Here is a 20,752-nt window from a genome sequence, read left to right on the forward strand (position 1 = left end):
CTCCCCTCCCTCCTTTTTTCTCACAGACTTGACACAGGAGAGACAGCCTACCTTGCCCTTCCCCCTAATTATTAATTGGCAGAATGAACTCAGCCAATCAAGGGAAGACTGTATGAAGAGAAAGAAACTGTAGGATATGAAGTCCCAGCACAAAGAAGCCTGACTGACTTTTAAGGTGACAGGACTGCAAATCCCAGGCTGCACTGCAGAGAGTCAAGAGAATTGTGGGAGAGACTATAAAAGTACAGGATGGACTAGGTCCAAGGCTCTTTGTTTCCTGGATCCTCTCATGTGTACACCCTCCTGTCGCTGTGATAGATCATGAATAGATCAAATTTAGTTAATTCATTTAAACCAATCATTTTTAATAAATTAAAAATTAATATTAATGACAAAAAGTGCAATTCATAAAAAGGAGAACCCGCATAAGCAGACTTTGCTTGGATTGCTACAGACAAGTAAAACACACAGGACATACATAAAACAGACATATAGACACTAAACATAACACAGGTCTGGACAGGTTGCTATAATCGATTGAAACCACAGATTCATTAATGTACAAATACAATTAAAATTACAACAAATAGACACTAAACACAACACAGGTCTGGACAGGTTGCTATAATCGATTGAAACCACAGATTCATTAATGTACAAATACAATTAAAATTTTAAAAGAACAATTGTTCTATAATCCGATCAGTCATTAAGTGGTTAGTCAATAGATTAAATCAAGCAAGGAGGTTGGTGAAAGAGGTAGATATTAAAAATTATATATTAAGCAAGTCCTTATTGGCAATTTGATACTCTCAAATAGTGGCAAAAAATTGATTTAAATATTCCACTTCAAATCTCCTTTTTATGAATTGCACTTTTTGTCATTGATATAAATTTTTAAAAATGATTGGTTTAAATTAATTAACTAAATCTGATCTATTCATTGTTGCTAATAGTAACCTCTTAGTAGCCTGGTTCTGTCAGACTACTCTCTCCCCCTTTTTTCTCACTTTCTCAGAGTAGTAGAATGTTATTTTCATCAAATGTCGCAGACTACATTTTGGGCTAAATTTATGAAGAACAATTATTTATAAAAAATAAAAAAAAACAGAAATGAAGAAAAACACTTTTTTTTCAATATTTTCTGTGCGCAGCCATGCAGATGAGGGGCAGGAGAGCAGTGATACCACTGTATAGTTCTGCTTTAAAGTGCTAATGTATTTCAAACATGCCAATGTGCACATACCTTTAGCGTGGTGAAATCATGGCAAGACCTAGACAGAAGAAATGCAAGCCCATTTGCAGATCAAGCAAAGAACGGTGTTTGATGATAACATGACGTTATGATGATACATCTAAATTGATAACAACCAAGCTTTTCTTTTTTATTGAACATTACAAACAGGTGCTTTATCTATGGCCACATTTGCAAACAATTACTATTAAGCTAATTATCTTTGCTCCTTTGGGTTTACTTGCTCACTTCAGCTTTGTAAATCAGCTGACTTGGGAATGAACATTTCACGGTGCATCTTCCAATAACTCACAAACTATTCTTCTATTTAAAGTAATATCTATTCATGGTATCTACTGTCCAGAAGAGCATATGAAAATAAAATGTGGGGCCCACACATAAATGATTACAAGCGTTAATATGAATGCCAATGAGATATCATCTCTTCATTTTCTACCTATATTAGAAAATTCTAGTTTTAAAAAATTCAGTGGCAACATAAAACACCTCCGTTATCCTTCTTTATTCATTTTTAAAGCAAGATGAAAAGAGTAGTAGATTTTAATGTAACCAATAGGCTGAAATACCAAAAACAATACGTGTATATGGCTGAATGCACATGGATGAAAGCAATTCGGAACTGCACAGAAACATTACACACTTCAATGCAAAACTTCAATAAAAATAACAAGATAAAAAAGGGAATAGCCCATTAAAGATAAAATGACAAAACCAGCTTTTGCTGCAATATTTACGTTCAATCCAAAAATTTCTCTTGCGGTATTTTTTTCTGCCTCAGGCTGATGACCAGTATCTTTCACCGCACTTAATCCGAGGTCATCCTTGGACTCGCCACAGTCTATGACTGGACAGTGAAAGGAGAAGCAGCACAGTTAGAACTCATTTCTCAGTGCGCTGCTTGTCAGCACATTAATTGATTGGCTTGTGCTGCTTCTTCCTTTCGCAGTAAAGGGACAGCAAGGGGCTGATACCAGGTCAAAATCAGGTACCTACATGCTTTCTTAAAAAAAATTATTGATGTAATAGTGATTACAGAGCTGCATTCATGTGAGTGTTTTACAGTATATATGCCTAGAGGTCAGCATTATTAAAACATTGTAGCTAAATTAAAGTAAATGTGCATTTATATATTTAAGGTATGCTATATACCTGTAAAAGCCTTCCTTGTGTAGAAGTCCAAAAGCCCCGAGACTGCTGCTGGATGCTGGATGCCGGATATGATGTCAACAGCCCCAACAGACTCAGAGCTGTCACTCAAGTGAATTCTATAGCATTACTCCCTTGCCAGCTGCATAAAAAATTATGAAGGGAAGGGCAGAGTTTCTGCAAGCATGGACACTTATTAGACAATCCCAAAAGAGGAGAGGTCTTTCAGAGGGGCGACACAGAAGCACATTGCAAGCCAATAAAAAGCTGTTTAGAAAAAGGAAAAACACATTACATTTTTCAAGTTGGTGATGGTCTCTTTAAGGCATAGACTAAAAAATAAAAGCTGAAGTTTTTCATAGGTACTAGGTAATCAGAAGTGCAGTACAATTCATCCACTCTTATGCCCCGTAAACACGATCGGACTTTCCGACAACAAAACCATGGATTTTTGTTCGAAGAATGTTGGCTCCAACTTGTCTTGCATACACACGATCACACAAATGTTGGCAACAATTACTAACATAGTGACATACAAGACGCACGCGATATCTCCATTACGAAGGCTAGTTATATCTCGCCTCGTACTTGATTCCGAGCATGCATGGACTTGTGTACACCCGATCGGAAAGTCTGACAAACATTTGTTGGTGGAAAATTTGAGAATCTGCTATCCAACAGGAAAGTCGGACAACAAATGTTCGATGGGACATAAACACGGTCGGACTTCTGCAAAAGGAATTTTGGGATGAATACTGACAAGTACTATAAGTAGGGGTCCAATTGAGATCTGATTATTGAATTAAGAGTCCAAAGCACTGGTACTGCAATACAACATGGCACTGTGAGGAAGAATTCCCCTGTAGTCTGTGATTGTCAATTGTGGATAACAGATATCCAGTAAGTACTATGCTTCTTTATAATGTATTGCACAATCTTCTACACCCTGTGTACCCCAATATAAATTGAAATCTTCCTGGAGTCTACACACTCTTTAACAAGGAAGCTTGCGTTACAATGGATTCCTTTCACCCAGCAAAAGGAATCTCAGCATTCCCTTTGCTGCATCTTTGCTAGATCAGATTTGTGGTAGCTGAGTCATCTGTAAATGCAACAATCTGGGATATTCTACTTCAGCAGCAAATTGTTTCAAAAATCTATTTTAAAACACTGATTACAATGCATATTGTTCCAAAACCTCAGTTTCTAAAACTCCACTTACTATTAAGTAATCATATCTTTATTTCTTTTTACATAAATGTAATTTTTTGATAAGATACAACACAAAAATTGCATCATCTGTGTCACACATGAAAACAAATTAGCAGTTGCAGGAAGTTGGCACTCTGTCTACTTATAAATCAGTTCATTTCCTTTTACAACTTTGGCATACTCATTTGCTGAATAGTACGGCGTTCTTGGAAGGTTCGCTTGCTCGAAATCCACATGGAACAATCCAAACCGGACATTGTAGCCAGAATTCCACTCAAAGTTGTCAAGAAGAGACCAAGCAAAGTAACCTTTCACATTCACCCCATCCACTTTGATGGCTGCCAACAAAAAGAGACACAATGAGTTAGATATAATTAGTGTGCAATATGTTAGTGCTGGTGGTGAATTGCATGTTAAAGCTAATTTGACAGAAGATAGATTATCACAAGCAACCCATTAAGTTAGCTTAAAAAATGCTAGAGTTCCAGGTATAGATAGTTTATAGATAGTTACATGGCTCCAGTTTGTAATAATGTTAATATGTATATATCCTCATTCTCTGTATTCTCATGCTCATTTAGGTTCCCTTCAAGGCAGGCCATACGCTAGTCATGTTTTTCAACCAGCAAGTTGGTGGATGGGGAAATCACTCCCCCTGAGCTATTGTGTTGGACATTCCCCGCCATCAGAATACACTGATCAGCGCTGCCGGCTATAACTGGCATCACTGATCATGCAGACATTTTCCAATAATTTGGTTGGACAGAAGTCAATCAGTAGATCAACTTTTGTACAACCAGCCTGCCCATACATGGATTGAAATTCAGCCATCCCTTCTGAATTGACTACATTTCAATCCATGTATGGGTGGCTTAAATCTACCTCACTACATCAGCTTTCAGTACATGCCATGTTTACTTCATGCTTATCTGTCTCAAGTGCGTGTGTGTGTGATATCTGTTTAATCATATCAGACTTTGCTGATGATATGATCTAGTGCTCTGGGCACAATGCCTGATTTGCTTCAGAGTTTCTTTTATGAAGTAGGTTGCCAGGTCCAACAGAATGTGACAACACCTGTGCACAGCAAATTTGTACACACGTCCTAGGGCCAATGTAGACAGGAGCCAATTGAACGACCAGCATGTCTTTGGAATGTTGGCAGAAATCAATAAAAGCACAAGGAGAACATTTAAACTCCATGCAGATATCATTCTGGCAGATCAAGAACCCTAATTCTACAAGGTACAAGTGCTAACCATTAAGCTATAGTGCTGCCCTTCTCTACATGTACATGAGCAAAAAGACTCCAACGAGAGTGTTCCTTACATTTATGACAGCCTTAAAGTGACACTGGGGTCAATTTACTAAAGGAGCAGAGGCTTTCCATCAAAGTGATGGTTTACTTTGGAGAGTGTGTGTTAAACTGATACTAAAGACTCAGTTTTGTTTTTTTGTTTTTTAAATAAACATGTTATACTTACCTGCTCTGTGTAGTGGTTTTGCACAAAGCAGCCCAGATACTCCTCTTCTCGGGTCCCTAGCCAGTGCTCCTGGCCCCTCCCTCCTGATGAGTACCCCCACAGCAAGCAGCTTGCTATGGGGGTACCCGAGCCCCAGCTCCCTGTGTCCATTCAGACACGGAGCCACGGTTCGGCCCCACCCCCTCTCTCTCCTCACTGGTTCACTGTCAATGAGGGAGAGTCTCAGGCAGATGAGACTCTCCTCCAATATCGCTGGATGGAGACGGGCTCAGGTAAGTATTAGGGGCTGAGATCGAGATGGGCTCAGGTAAGTATTAGGGGCTGAGATCGAGATGGGCCCAGGTAAGTATTAGGGGCTGAGGGGGACTGCTGGTTCAAGATGGGCTCAGGTAAGTATTAGGGGGGCTGAGGGGGGTGCTGCATAAAATGCATTAAGATAAAAAAAAAAAACTTCTGTCTTTACAACCACTTTAACTCTGCAAAGTGAATGCCTGTATAAGGCAAAGCGGTGTTCACTTGAAATACCCAATCATGCGCAAGGGAAATAAAAAAAAAAGGATTTTTAAGCACATGATTAAAAGTGAACACAGCCTCACCTTATTCACTAACATTCATTTACAAAGTGTACATTCACGTTTCTAAGTTAACAGCCTTTACTTCTTTGGTAAACCATGCCCTAGTAATACTATGGAGCACAGGCTGGTAAGGAGACATTGCAAGCTATAACAGATCTATAACTGCCTAATACTGCCTAATACTGTGTGGACCAGGACTGGTGGACTTTTGCCAAAATGGAAGTGCAGACTGAGTAAATAAAACCTGTACAATGTATATATTCAGTTTTATATACTTTACTTATTTAACCCTTTATTTGCCACCAGAGTATGTCCTACATCGGCATCAGCAAGGGGTTTTACACACTCTCCCAGCTGCTAGAACAGCCAGTGTGTCAATGTCACAAGCCTTACATGGAGGGGATCCAGCAGCTGGATAGCCACCAGATTGCTTCCATGGACCTCTCGAATGGGCATCCCTCCAGAGCACCCCCTCTCCATATTTCCCAGGCTCTATTATCCAATCTACATGGTGAGTGTCACCAGGTACAGTAATGGGTGACCAGCTAACATCCAATTGCTGACCTCCCCTAACTAACTAGCAAGAACTCAGAAGGGCAAGAATATCATCACTTCCAGTTTCTGCTGTCACTTTGTAATAGACTCTTGATGTCTGATCATGCTCCATTAGCTTCTTCCCGGCAACAATGGCAAGGGGAAATGACAGCAGAAACTTGAAGGAAATAAATCCTTTTTGGTTTTTTAGTTTTTACTAGCTGGGGAGATCAGCAAAATGACCATCCCTGATGTCCCTGCCTTCAACCCAACTTTGTGTAATTTTTAGGCTTGATATGTCTATTTAATCAGCACAAGTTTATCTTTTATATTTTTCCAAAGATGGGTAAAAATACAGCGTTTGCGTTCAATAATATTCATTTTTGATAAATTGTTTGGCTAATATCATGTGATATAAAAAATTGGAACTACCACCATTTTATTCTTTAGAGTCTGCTTTCAGAAAATACATAATGTGTAGAGTTTTAAACGAATTTCAGGCCTAAAATGAATATTTTAGCATGTGTGCAAAAATGTGTGCAAAAAACGGCTCTGCCAGGCAAAAGGGGTAAATAATTCTGTGCCTTACAAGAGGATTTGAAACATCACTATCATCACATTTTAAGTGATTGTAAAGATTTTTTTTTTAAATAACAAACAGATCTCAATACTTACAGTGCCTTGAAAAAGTATTCATACCCCTTGAAATTTCCTACATTTTGTCATGTTACAACCAAAAACATGTATTTTATTGGGATTTTATGTGATAGACCAACACAAAGTGGCACATAAGGCTTCATGTACACTGCTGCTGGTAAACAGACGTTTAGGAGCAGTTGGGCATTTTTTTCAGCTGACCCTGAACTCTCCTCTATGTTATCTCATCAGTTCATGTACACAGGGTCATTTATAGCTGTTTCTAGGCAGTTTGTTCAGAGGCATTTGAAACGCCAAATGCCTGTAACAGCTTGTAAATGCATGTAAACGCAGGAACTCGTCTTTAGCCATGTTTCGTTTACAGGAGTTACAAGTCTTTTGCAGACTCAAACAGGTTTTCTTCCAAGATTGTCCTGTATTTGGCTCCATCCATCTTCCCATCAGTTCTGACCAGCTTCCCTGTCCTTGCTGAAGAAAAGCATCCCCACAACATGATGCTGCCACCACCGTGTTTCACGGTGGGGATGTTATGTTCAGGGTGATGTGCAGTGTTAGTTTTTCACCACACATAGCGTTTTGCTTTTAGGCCAAAAAAGCTACATTTTGGTCTCATCTGACCAGAGCACCTTCTTCCACAGTGCATTACTAATAGTTGTCCTGTGGACAAATTCTCCCACCTGAGCTGTGGATCTCTGCAGCTCCTCCAGAGTTACCATGGGCCTTTCGGCTGCCTCTCTGATTAATGCTCTCCTTGCCCGGCCTGTCAGTTTCTGGGGGTGACCATGTCTTCGTAGGTTTACAGTTGCGCCATACTCTTTCCATTTTCGGATGATGGATTGAACAGTACTCCGGTAGATGTTCAAAGCTTGGGATATTTTTTTTATAACCCACTCTTGCTTTAAACTTCTCCACAACTTTATTCCTGACCTGTCTGGTGTGTTCCTTGGCCTTCATGATGCTGTTTGTACACTAAGGTTCTCTAACAAACCTCTGAGGGCTTCACAGAACAGCTGTATTTATACTGAGATTAAATTACACACAGGTGGTCTCTATTTAATAATTAGGTAACTTCTGAGGGCAATTGGTTCCACTGAATGTTAGTTAGGGGTATCAGAGCGAAGGGGGCTAAATACAAATGCACACCACACTTTTCAGATATTTATTTGTGAAAAATTTTGAAAACCATTTATCATTTTTCTTCCACTTCACAATTATGTGCCACTTTGTGTTGGTCTATCACATAAAATCTCAATAAAATACATTTAAGTATTTTGTCGTAACATAACAAAATAAGGAAAATATCAAGGGGTAAGAATACTTTTTCAAGGCACTTTACCTGCTCTGTGCAATGGAATTGCACAGAGCGGCCCTAAACCTCATGTTTTTGGGCCCCCCCTGTCGGCACTCATGGCTCCTCCTCTCTGTCCAGTGCCCCCTTAGGAAGCCCCCTGGAGCCCAGCTGCTGCTTCCATTGACACAGACGGCCCTCATTCAAACCAGCACTGTGCACATCTGCAGTTCTTCTATCCTGCCCCCTCATCACTAACTTTGTGGACAGCACTGGGAATCAATGGCTCCCGATGCCCCAGCAAAGCCAGCGAGACATGTTAATGAGGGGAGAGAAGAGCTGTAGTCGTACACAGTGCTGGATTAAATGAGGGCTCAGGTAAGTATGGGGGGGGGGGGGGGGTAAAGGGCCAAAATCAAAGGCTAAACATTTTTTAAGGTAAAATAAGGTCAAATATGGTTAGGCTTAGCTTTCAATAAACTGGTGAGTAGAAAGATATACACTCACCGGCCACTTTATTAGGCACACCTGTTCAATTGCTTGGTAACACAAATTTCTAATTGGCCAATCACATGGCAGCAATTTAACGCATTTAGGCATCTAGACGCGGTGAAGACGACTTGCTGAATTTCAAACTGAGCATCAGAATGGGGAGAAAAGGGGATTTAAGTGACTTTGAACGTGGCATGATTGTTGGTGCCAGACGGGCTGGTCAGAGTATTTCTAAAACTGCTGATCTACTGGGATTTTCACACACAACCATCTCTGGGGTTTACAGAGAATGGTCCAAAAAAGAGAAAATATCCAGTGATATTTCACTGGCAGTTGTGGGGATGAAAGTGCCTTGTTGATGTAAGATGTCAAAGAAGAATGGGCAGACTGGTTCGAGATGACAGAAAGGCAACAGTAACTCAAAGAACCACTCGTTACAGCCAAGATATGCAGAATACCATCTCTGGATGCACAACACTTCAAACATTGAAGCAGATGGGCTAGAGCAGCAAATGACCACACCGGGTGCCACTCCTGTCAGCTAAGAACAGAAAACAGAGGCTACAATTTGCACAGGCTCACCAAAATTGGACAATGGAAGATTGGAAAAACGCTGCCGGGTCTGATGAGTCTGGATTTCAGCTGCGACATTCAGATGGTAGGGTCAGATATTTGTAAATAACATAAAGGCATGGATCCATCCTGCCTTGCATCAATGACTCAGGCTGGTGGTGGTGGTGTAATTGTGTGGGGAATATTTTCTAGGCACACTTTGGGCCCCTTAGAACCAACTGAGTATTGTTTAAGTGCTGCAGCCTACCTGAGTATTGTTGCTGACCATGTCCACCTCTTTATGACTAGTGTAAAGAAAGCATTTTTTCCTTGTGTGGGACTTTAAATAGGCAGAAGTCTCAGAAAGATTGTAATAAAGTATACATTTATTTCTACAAACATTTTAAAATATAGATCACAATAAAAACAAAGGGATGCACCATAATTACTAGCTAATATGCACAAAATTACAGTACTATATACCAACAGCAGCGAGGATCATTACACCACATTTATAGATCCCAAATACAAATTAGGACCAATAAGGCCCAACGCGTTTCAAGGCTATTAGAGAGTGGAACCTCTTCTTCAGGGGATGATGGTGCAGTCTGTCCTCGTCTGTAAACATTATAGAGAACAAACAATCATGAACAAACAATATTCATATTTACCGCTGTAATGCAAACGAATTGTTTGATACTATAGTGGTGTGTAGCAGACAAATAAAGTATAAAGTATAGTCTAACCGTAAAATGTTGTGCATCACTATTCAAGGAGCATCCAAATAATAAAACATGTAGTAGAAAAATGTCTGCCTGTAAGGATCAGATCCATAGGCCCATGGGAAGAAACCAGGAAGATATCGCGGAGAAGACTTCCCAACTGCACACAAAGGGCGGGTCCTATCCAAAAATATTCTACCCAGTATGGTATCGCAAAAAAATTCAAAATGGTAGGTATGATATCCTGGCCAAAATCACACCTACCATTTTGACATTTTTTGCCTAAATGCACAGTAAACAACACAGGTTTATGTGGGATTTTGTGATCGATTTTCTGTTGATCTCCTTTTTTGGTTTCCTTTCTTGAATATAGAGCGACTGGGCGATACCATACTGGTTAGAATATTTTTGGCTAGGACCTACCCTTTGTGTGCAGTTGGGAAGTCTTCTCCGCGATATCTCCCTGGTTTCTCCCTGTTGCCTTATGAGGAGTTTATGAGTAATCTCCATTAGCAACTGGGAATATTTGTATGATAGATGTATATATTAGGATAAGAAATAAAGAAGGTTTATAATAATTTTAGCTTAACCTGCCCAGATGATTTGATTTACAGGAACAGACGTCTGGTCAGCGTATATAATTCAATTAACAATACCTTTGTCTCACAGGTATGCTAAGTGTGGGTGTGAGGGAGATGTCCTGCTGTTTACCTAATGTAATAGGCAAAACCCACAAACAGATACCATTTGGGTGTGTAGTCGGTACGGAGCCGAATTCATTTGCTAGATAAAGGCTTGTGTATTCTTCCGTGCTAATCAACCATTTATCCATTTCAAAGGGTGGTTGATATGCTTAAAATATTTCTTTGATCCGTTCAGGAATGGACAATTTACCCCGGCTGGGACTATGCCTAGTTAAGTGTCCTATTCAAGAGCAAACTTCCTCTTTAATTAAGTGGGCTTCAGACTAATTATCACTAACCAATTAAACCCAAAAGAGGAGGTGCTATTGAGGGGAGGAGAGGGCTAACCAATCAGGGTGGTCCTAGGCAAGTCAATGAGAAATGGCCCTTCTTAAGGGGACCCCAAACCTAGGATAATGGCAGATGAGACTGACCAGAGAGTAGGTAAATTATCAGATCATCTCCCAGCACTTACAAGGTATACCGAATTGTCATATGTCCTGTTTTGTATTGTAATGAATGTATTGTACTCTTGTTGTATTTTAAACTAATATTTTACTCCCTCACTTAGACTATAGATATTTTCTGTGTATTAGATAAACCTGTAACGTACTCTAATAAATGGTGTTATGTTAAACCTTCCTTTTCTTTGTCAATAAGAATTCTCTTTTCAACCCATATCATATCTTCTGATTAATAAATCAGAAATATAGATTTTGAAGGTTAACAGTGGCGACCACGAAGTTGAGTACAGGACTGAAAGTATTTAATATAATACCACAATTTGTTTATTAGAGATTAAGCTTATTAAGGGAATTTAAGCTGAGTCCGCTTATTCAAGCTATCTAGATAAAAAGGTTATTAGGGGGAATTTAAGCTGAGTCAGCTTATCCAATCTATAGAGGGAAAAATATAGGTAAATGTTTTTTTTTTTATTATATGTTTTTATTATTTAAGTGAGTATTAGATTAACTCTAAGGAGAGAATATACACCACAAGTTATTATTATTGTTTTTTTTATGTTTTGGATTTTTTTTTTAATTATTTTTTTTTTTATTATTATTTTTTTTTTAATGTTTTTTTTTTTTTTTTATTAATATCCCAAAATTATAATTGAAAAAGTTCTTTGGATGTACCCTTATATACCGGTCGATGTAAGGGGGAGGAAGTAACTTTGCGGGAAAAGTGTTATTAATTTTTTTATTATTGCATTCTTTGGTGCTCACCAAGCTTCATTGCTGTCTCTAACAATTGCTTGAGAGTCCTGCATGGTGAGTACATTTATTTTATTGAAAAGACGCCAATTGAGTGTGGTCTTGGTTTTGTTGAAAAGGTTCAACAAATGTTTGTTTTAATTTAAATGGTCTATCCACTAAATGCATAACATAGCTTTAAGAAAGTAGTTTGTTTGTTTTTACGGTGGAATTTTGCAAGCAGTAATATTCTCATTGTTGTCAGTTAAAGTACAGAGCTGTGGAAGTCTTGTTGCTGAATACTGAAGCTAATCTTTGAGAAAGATTATTAGTAGTGTATTAGTGTGAAATAAGGTGCACTGAGCATAGTATAATAGACCTTCCAAAAGTTTTTGTTGTTGGTTTTTTTTTTGTATTACTGAATTGAGTTACAAATACTAGTGTAAACACGGCTGCGTTTACCTTACTATTGTCAGCATATAGATCCTTGGGGGCTTACAGTACACATTCTCAAAGCTCTTGGTTCTATTGTCCCCTGGGTCAATTGTTGTATTGAAGGCTCAATGTTATGGTGAGCATAATTAGTGTTCCCCCACTAATATAAAAGAGGGTTTTATTGTGAGCTGAAATATTGTTTTATTTTTACTGTATTTTCTGCATTTTTATTTGAGTCTGTTTATGTTTTTTTTAAATTATTTTTAAGGTGTTTTCCTTCCCTCCTTCTATACGGTAATCTCAAAGTGGCTGTATAGTACAGGGGAAGTTAACATAATTTAGCTTACAAATTTTGCATTGTATAGATTGGTAATGGCTGCCATGTCCGGTCTAGAAAGTTTTGTAGCAACGTATACTCGTAAACATAAGAACAATGAATTTGCCTGTGATGCCAAGTTAAAAGCATCTCCTTGGACTTATGTCCAGGAGTTATTTGAGAAACAAGCTAAAACAACCAAAAAAAATCAGCATAAAAGTCTAGCCTTAGCAGGCATGTATGCAGCTTGCATGGCTATGAATACTAAAATGCAGAAATTAGAAGATATAGTCTATAATAAAAATATTACAATTTCTGAGAAGGAAAAAGAGAATACAGCTTTACAGAACCAGGTACAAACATTAACTACCCTTAATCAATTAGTTAATGCCTCACAGGAGGAAAATGTTAAAAGTGTAAATTTGGCCCAGAAAGAAGTGGTACAATATAAAAGCATGCTAACTAAAGTTGAGACTGAGCTGGACCACATAACTACTGCATACAAAGTAGTCCAAAATCAGTTACATGAAGCTAAGAAAGGAACATTTATAGATCACACACACTGCACGCAAACCGAGTCACAGTTGCTACAAACAATTTCTATCCTTAAAGGACAGACGGCTGTGGCCAACAGATGCGAACAAGGTAATGCTACGGCACCTACTTGTGCCTATGAAATTGGGGACACAGAGGAATATGAAGAGTATTGGGGAGAGGAAGATATGGGTTCCGATTCCACATTTCCTGTGGCGATGGGAGAAATCGCAGAGCCACAGGAAAATCGAGAATGCACCATTGTCATAGACCCACCAGACAACGGGGACCAGCTATCTACAAATGAGGAGCATGACAAGTTCCCCATCATGGGTAGGACCCAGATTTCCTCCTCTACTGAAGGAAATCAAACATTTTTGGGCTTTGATAGTGAAGGAAATGAGGTGATTTCCAATGTATATCCAATTCAACCTGTAAAAACCCTTATGAGTGTAGCGGATTTCATTGGCAAAATTAAAACGAATGAACACATTACTTCACATGCAACCAATGTACAACAGAGGTGTGAGCTCTTAGGTGTGCGAAATCCTAGTGACCAAGTTAAGGTGTTACAATTAACCCTTGACACCCACACCTGGAATGCACTCCCAGATCAAATTAAGGAAGGCAAAGGGAGCTACAAAGTAACCGTGGCCGAATTGCAAAAAGTCATAAACCCCTCAGCTATAGGTTTGATGGTGGCCTATCAAATCAAACAAAGTAATGAGGAAAACCCTTTAGTTTATGCCAATAGATTGTGGGCAGCATATAACACTAACAATGGTAAAACCACTAGAGAGGACATGGAATATAAGAACCTACTGATACACAATGCCCATCCCGCTATTCGAATAAAATGTGAGCATTTGATAGATCCTAGAAAACATAGCTATGAGGAGGTGATTGGATTAATACATAGATCATTCCATGCCATCCAAGCCTATAAACAGCACAGGCTTAAGGAAAGAGAAGAGAAACAGCTGTTTAGGAAGGTGGCTGCAGTACAATGCAGGACTACCACCGTAGAAGGCCCCCATGCCCCAGGAGAAGCCAATCCTCCATACAACCCTAACTGGGACAAAAGTTTACAAGGGAGGGGGAGGGGATATAGGGGGAAATCAGGTTATAGAGGCAGAGGCAGAGGAAGAGAAAACTCTCATAGCCACCTATCACAGGGCAAGCATGTCAGTGACACAGAAAGAGCTCCTACTTATGCAGAGTTGCGACAACAATTACAGGCCTTTCAAGTAGGCCCTGGAAAGGAAGTACAGGTAGCTTCCCAGACAGAGGCTAACCGTCATCAATGGTGACAACTACAAGGCCCCAAAATCTTAGCACCTATTTCTCTGGATAGGTGTGGGCGCCCTGTAGTGTCAGCGTTGATTAGGGGCCGTCAATGTACCATGTTAATCGACACAGGGGCGGCGATATCAATTATGCATGACAAAGATCCCTTAAACTCAACACTATCTTCAGGAAAGCCACTGAATCTCCAGAGCTTTGCTGGACATAATGTTGAGTCTGCCTTGTCCAAGCCCCTAACAATCCAAATTGGTGAGTTAACCCTAAAACAGCCATTAGCATTAATGTGTTTGCCAAATGAAACCAGCCTGCTGGGTTCAGACTTCTTAATTCCCAATGGATGTATGTTGGATCTGACCAACCTGTTACTACTGCAAGGGGTTCCAACTGATCAGAATAGCACCATTGTGATACCTGATTCTCACACAATTGCAGCCATCAAACGCAATGATTTAAAATATGACATACTGGAGATCATTACAGATCACCCAGAACATCAGCTGCTGCAGCCTGTGATAGAAAGACATCAGGGATCCTTTGCAAAACACAAACATGACTGTGGAAAGGTAAATACGGTAATACACATCAGTGGGCCAGACCCAGTTCCGCAGAAACAATACCCCTTTCCAAAGGAAGCTATCAGCTACTTACAGGAAACCATAGAGTCACTGCTGGACCAAAAGGTCATCAGACCATGTGTATCAACAACAAATGCGCCAATATGGCCGATTCGCAAAAGTACTGACAATTCGTGGAGATTAACAATCGATTACCGCAAATTGAACAGTATTACAAACAATTGCGCCCCCACCGTTGCATCTGTCCCGGATGTTTTGAGCATGTTAAATCCCAAACACAAATATTTCACAGTGCTGGACATATCAAACGGTTTTTGGTCATTACCGCTGTCAGAAGAATGTCAATACAAATTTGCATTTACATTTCTGGGAAAACAGTATACTTTCAATTCTGTCCCTCAAGGATTTCATAACTCTCCTACGTTATTTCATGCAACCATGAGAGATATTTTAATTGATTTTTCTTCTCCAAAGAATCTTTTCCAGTACGTGGACGATTTGTTGCTAGCCACATGCGACAAAGAAGAGCATTTGCGGCTATTGGAGGAACTTCTGCAGATCCTAGGAAAGGCGGGACTGAAGTGTAATCCCATTAAGGCACAATTGTTGAAGGAATCTGTGTCTTTTCTTGGGATTACAGTGACAGCAAATGGACGTAAGATAGCAACTGAAAAGGTAAAAGCCATTCTACAATTACAGCTGCCAGTGAGCATCCCGACTCTGAGATCTTTTTTAGGATTGGTAAATTATTCACGGGCTTTCATCCCTGAATTTGCACAAAAATCTGCACCACTGTATGATTTGTTGAAAAAGGATACCCAATGGCAATGGACTGAGCAACACACCAAGGCAGTGCAGGAGCTTAAAGAAGCTTTAGCGCAAGCGCCAGCATTAGCCAACCCAGAGTACCAACTGCCCTTTCACATTGAGACTGCCATATCAGAGACAGCCATGTCAGCTGTTCTGTCACAGGAAATCCATGGGCAACAGAGACCCATTTCATATGCGTCTAAATTATTATCTCCTGTGGAAATGAAGTACTCTCTATGTGAAAAACACCTCCTAGTTACGTTTTGGGCAGTGAAATACTTCACATACATCATAGGACTTAACCCAGTCATCCTGCACACAACTCACACTCCCACTAAATTTTTACTCACAGACCGAGTGAAGGATGGCAATGTATCCAATGCCAGATTGGCCCATTGGGCTTTGTTGCTTCAAGACAGAGACATTAAAGTTCAACACACAAATAATCCGTCCACTAGAGCCCATGGCCTCCTTTACCAGGGAGTACCACATGAATGTGATATCACCCCACAATCAGCGGCACAACAATTCTTTAGACCTTTGTCAGTAAAGGAAACAGTCCCTGAAAACGCAGGCCAAATTTTCACAGATGGATCATGTTTTTACGTGGAGGGTTCTCCACGTGCAGGATTTGGAATATACTATATCAATCCACAAGCAAAGACCCAAACATCAATCTTTCGGTCATGTCAAGTCAAATCAGCACAATTTGTGGAGATGGCTGCAATCGCTCATGCCCTAGAACTGATGAAAGGGGACCAAGAAATTGTTTTATACTCAGATTCTGCGTGGGTCTGTAATGCCCTTACAGAATTTCTGCCCTTCTGGCACACCCACCAGTACATGTCCTCAGATGGGTCTCCACTTAAACATGCATCCCTGTTGAAATATATTGTATCATTGGTGCAAAAGTTGCCAGTCAAACCATGGGTGTGCAAAGTTAAAGGTCATTCAGGTACTGCCCCATACTGGCAACAAAATGAGGCGGCGGATTGCTTGGCCAAACAAGGAGCACAGGGAGGGGAGATCTGGGAAATTCCGTCGAATTTACCGGACCTAGTCTTGTGCCCCAGTGTTTGTGCCCTCACAAAATCCTGCATAGTAGTTCCGGATATTTCGGACATACAATGCCAGGATGACAACATTAAGGAAATAATGCAAAAACTGCAAAATGAGACTGGAGAACTCTCTGAGGGGAATACCTTGGCAAAATATATAAAACACCTCACATTATCAGAAGATAAAAAGGTATTGTTACATCATGGAGATGAAGTAACTTGGGTGGTTCCTGAAAAATACCAAAATGAAATGATTTACATAGTGCATGACCTGCCTACTGGGGGTCATCAAGGGTCAGAGAAAACAGGTGAGCGGCTCAAGAACATAGGTTGGTGGCCCTCCATGATGACAGATGTGAAGCAGTATTGTGACAATTGTATTGTCTGTGCACAGGTTAACCCCGCACCAAGGAAGATCAATGCCCCTTTACGAATTAGACTGAAAGAAGGGCCATGGAATGCCTTACAAATGGATTACATGGGACCCTTGCCAGTCACTTCTAGAAACAACAGATTCATCTTCGTAGTCACAGATTTATTTTCTAAATGGGCAGAGATCTTCCCAACCAAAAGTAACACTGCACAAAATACGGCTAAGATTTTAGTGGAACAGGTGTTCAGTAGATGGGGGCTCCCAGGATCAATAGAGTCAGATCAGGGGACCCATTTTACTGGAAAAGTGGTAAAAACCTGCCTACAGATGTTAGGGGTGGAGCAAAAATTTCACATTCCATATCACCCAGAATCTTCAGGTCAGGTTGAAAGAGCCAATCGGCAGATTAAGACAATGCTAAAAAAAGTTGTACACATCAATGGTAAGAACTGGGATAATCTGCTGCCATTACTAGCCATGGCCATCCGAGCAACCCCCTCATATGCTACCCGGCTGACACCCTTTGAAGTGCTGACAGGTAGACAGATGAGACTCCCTGAACATCTCTGGCTAGAGATGCATACACCTACCATAGACAGACTTTCAATGGACCAATACCTCCTTAAACTCCAAAAAGCGGTAAAAGAGATCCATGTATTTGCCGCAGCACAAATGGGTAAAAGTCAAAAGAAAGCCAAGGCGTATTTTGACAAAGGGGTTCGAGAATGCACTTGGGCCATAGGAGACCGAGTTATGTTCTTGGAACTACGTCCCCTGGATCACAGTCTAAGTCAAAAATGGAGAGGTCCATTTTCTATTATTGATAAATTAAGTCCGTCTGTATATAAAATCAGAATAGAGGCGGGCAAAAAGACACAAGATAAATGGGTTCATGCGAACCAACTGAAACAGTTCCATGGAGCCAAAGAAATCAACTAAAATGTGCTGCTTTCTTTCCTTTTAGAGCCATGAAGTCGATGTGGATCGTTATCCTGCTCCAGCTGATCACAACTACCAAGGAAGAGGAGACTGGACCACTCATCAGCGTGATCGTTGACAAGAATCCTGTCTACTGCCTAGAGGGGGAATCCATTTTATTACCTGTGGCCATTGTAGGGACTGTGGGGAAGCAAGTATATTGGTGGAGTCCCATTGATAATCATCTCGTCTGGGGTAACGGCGTCGCAGGGAATATCACTGACTACCGGGATAGAGTCATGAGTTTTCAGAATGGATCCTTGTTGATTCAAGAGACACGGTTGAGTGATGCCGGAGAGTGGAAATATTCTTTTGTTATCTCCATCCCCTTGTCCAGCAACACACAGGCATCCACTCTTCAGTACGTCCCAGGAAAAGTCACCTTGCACGTGTCCCCAAAGACTAACACCCCTGCTCCTACCATTTTGCCCAAAAATACAGCTGCAATCCCCTACTATGAACCAACATCCTTGGAATGCCCATCACTGCAAGAGGGACCACCTAGTGGCCTAACGGCAACATCAATCCCTGGAATTCTGTTCAATAACGTTAAGTTCATTCATGTACCCGTGGTACTTAATTTGTCCCAGTGGAACATGGCTGAATTCGGCTCATGTGCCCGGACAAATGTGTCTCTGTTTTACTCCTCCTTGCTGGTAGATTTGATTGCCTCCCATGCAAGCCGAACTCAGGACCCATTTGCAGAACCAAACCTCACTCCCCATAGGGGCATTTTCAGATCCAGAAAGTTAAAGGGGTTGGACAGCATACTTGGGTCCATCCCAGGACTTTTTGGATCTGGCATGTCAATTTGGAACCGAGCCGATTTGTCAGCGATTCGCAGGCATATCGGAAATTTTGAACAAAAAGAGGGTCGGCAAGTGCTGAAACCAGTTCTGCAGGGTGTTGAGGGGCTTGCAGAGGAGGAAAGGTTTACGGTGTATAACATGAAAGATATTGCCCAGTTGTTTGAAAAGACACAACAGAAAATCAACGAAATCATAAACATAAATAATCAGAAAGCTAGAGAGGATGGTATGGGGAAAGAGGTAATATGCACTGCGTATGGAAATTTTGTTTTAACCAAGGTCACTAATATCATCCGAGATATCCAAGCAGGTAAAATCCCTGATATATTAAGAGATACCGACCTTACCCAATGGTATTGTACTCACACTAATAATAGTGGTGGAATGAATGTACATTCTGGAGACAAGTGCAAACCTCTGCCAGTTTCCACAATTCGAAATATAGGGATAGTAACACCACACCCAAATAGAGGGCCATTTGCTTGCAAGAAGAGCCCGTCCCTGTGCGCCTACCGGGACCTAATGTATGTTTCCTTCACCATGTCGCTGCCAGTGTTCCATCCACAAGATGACTACTTTAACACGATGGCGTCCATACACTCCCTCGGGTACCTCGAAAACGACGTGTACAAGGAAAGGTTGCACCTCCCCGAAATGCTCATTCAAGTTCAAGGGCGATGGAAAGCACCACACACTGCCTGCTGCACTGTCAAAGACAATAGGTACTTATGCCGTTGTGATGTGTTTGAAATTGACACTCCAGTCTGTGGTCTAAGCAATGACCCGGATCCCACCTCCAAAGTAGCGAGGGACCCCCAACTGGAAAGTCCACGCCACCCACCTCAAGAAACCAGCACAAGGGAGATGGAAGCTAACTGCCCAGTGAAGCTGTCAAAATGGAGAACACCTAGCACAAAGGTCACCTACCACATGGATGGACTGTACTGTGTCGTTACCAATCACCAGACATTTCTCTATGGGGGTCAGTCGTGTCCCATACCCTATCCAAATTTTTGCTTCATTCCACACGAGTACACTATTATTGGGCAAACTGTAGTAACCCCCATACCAGTGTTAACAGAAGACTATATCATTGAGAGTCCCCCTGATGTCCCAGATCCTATAACCTATCTACCCCATTTTGATATAAAAATTGATACTCTGTCAGTAAACCTTCACAATCTGCTCGCAAGGAAGGATACCCATATAATTCAAATTAGTAATGATATGGAGAAAACAGGGAAAAGGTTGAATGAACTTTTACATGATGGGGATTTCAGTTTGGTCACCACCAGGACCTGGGTGGAAATGGGAATAAAAGGTCTTCTCATATTGCAGTGTGGGGTACTGTTATTTATGACGGGTATGGTGATATATCTCGGCCGACTTCTAAGATGGCAGAGGGAGAAACTGAACTCACTAATGGAGATTAGACATAAACAATTACTCACTTAAGTGTGGCGTTGTTTCATTGGACTCAACTTGCCACAAGGGGTCATCTGTTGCCTTATGAGGAGTTTATGAGTAATCTCCATTAGCAACTGGGAATATTTGTATGATAGATGTATATATTAGGATAAGAAATAAAGAAGGTTTATAATAATTTTAGCTTAACCTGCCCAGATGATTTGATTTACAGGAACAGACGTCTGGTCAGCGTATATAATTCAATTAACAATACCTTTGTCTCACAGGTATGCTAAGTGTGGGTGTGAGGGAGATGTCCTGCTGTTTACCTAATGTAATAGGCAAAACCCACAAACAGA

At 40.6% G+C, this 20,752-nt stretch overlaps 1 protein-coding gene across 4 annotated transcripts in view; it reads right to left on the reverse strand.

Annotated features, from left to right (window-relative positions):
• Window positions 1-1,741: 1,741 nt before the first annotated feature.
• The window catches only part of LOC143975373 (cytosolic beta-glucosidase-like), a 182,262-nt gene continuing 163,251 nt past the window's right edge, over window positions 1,742-20,752 (reverse strand). For all 4 annotated transcript variants that reach the window (XM_077477710.1, XM_077477706.1, XM_077477707.1 and 1 more), the window contains exon 6: window positions 1,742-3,951. In XM_077477710.1, coding sequence (XP_077333836.1) covers window positions 3,752-3,951 — 200 coding nt within the window. In that variant the 3' untranslated portion in view covers window positions 1,742-3,751. The remainder of the gene's footprint in view (window positions 3,952-20,752) is intronic.

The sequence above is a fragment of the Lithobates pipiens genome, unplaced genomic scaffold (assembly GCF_037356315.1).
Source record: "Lithobates pipiens isolate NorthernLeopardFrog02 unplaced genomic scaffold, aLitPip1_a1.2 Scaffold_13, whole genome shotgun sequence".
Classification (NCBI taxonomy): Eukaryota; Metazoa; Chordata; class Amphibia; order Anura; family Ranidae; genus Lithobates; species Lithobates pipiens.